Source organism: Nematocida minor (assembly GCF_024244105.1).
Source record: "Nematocida minor strain JUm1510 chromosome Unknown 982, whole genome shotgun sequence".
NCBI classification, from domain to species: domain Eukaryota; kingdom Fungi; phylum Microsporidia; genus Nematocida; species Nematocida minor.
The window spans coordinates 348-913 of record NW_026250283.1 but is presented as its reverse complement, the minus strand read 5'-3'; the positions used below and the strand labels follow the sequence as shown (position 1 = coordinate 913).

Genomic DNA, 566 nt, shown 5'->3' with positions numbered 1-566 from the left:
TAAAAACATCTTACAATGTACTTGCCATTTTCCAATTAGCCTATACTCTGGTGCTATATGAATCTCTTCCTGTATACATTGTTGTGCTCCATGTGTCTGTGTCCTCTGACATGTCGCTGCTCGTGAAACCTTCTTCATAGGCCGGCCTTATGTGCTTTTTGTCCAAAGTTTTCATGTAATTGTGCAGACAAGTGGTTGAGTTTCTGTAGCTGCGGCATCTGTGCCCTCTTGCATTGCCATTTTTTTTGAATAGTATGCAGCGCCCAGCGTAGAATAAAACCGATAGAAACACAGCCTGGAATGCCCAAAACAAGTGTCTTCCGCTTATTTTGTGAAGTACCATGGTCTCCTGTGGTATAATTTGTATATAAAGCGTGTTTTACTTTGCACAAATAAATGAATAAAAAATACCCCAGCATGAAATGCTTATTAGACACGTCTCAGAGAGCTCTTCAAGCCATATCCACGATAGTCACGTGCGTAGCTGTGATAGCAGTGCCCATAATCCTATCGATAGAGCAGAAACAGAAACAAAAGCGGTAGAATAGAACAAGAAATAGAAGAAG

At 40.8% G+C, this 566-nt stretch overlaps 1 protein-coding gene across 1 annotated transcript; it reads right to left on the bottom strand.

The window, feature by feature from the left end:
• Window positions 1–40: 40 nt before the first annotated feature.
• On the bottom strand, window positions 41–343 carry NEMIN01_2513 (uncharacterized protein; the record flags this gene model as incomplete). The annotated part of the gene is made up of 1 exon (XM_051478455.1): window positions 41–343. One exon carries the CDS (start codon window positions 341–343, stop codon window positions 41–43), a length of 303 nt encoding a protein of 100 aa, XP_051334415.1.
• Between the last annotated feature and the right edge of the window lie 223 nt (window positions 344–566).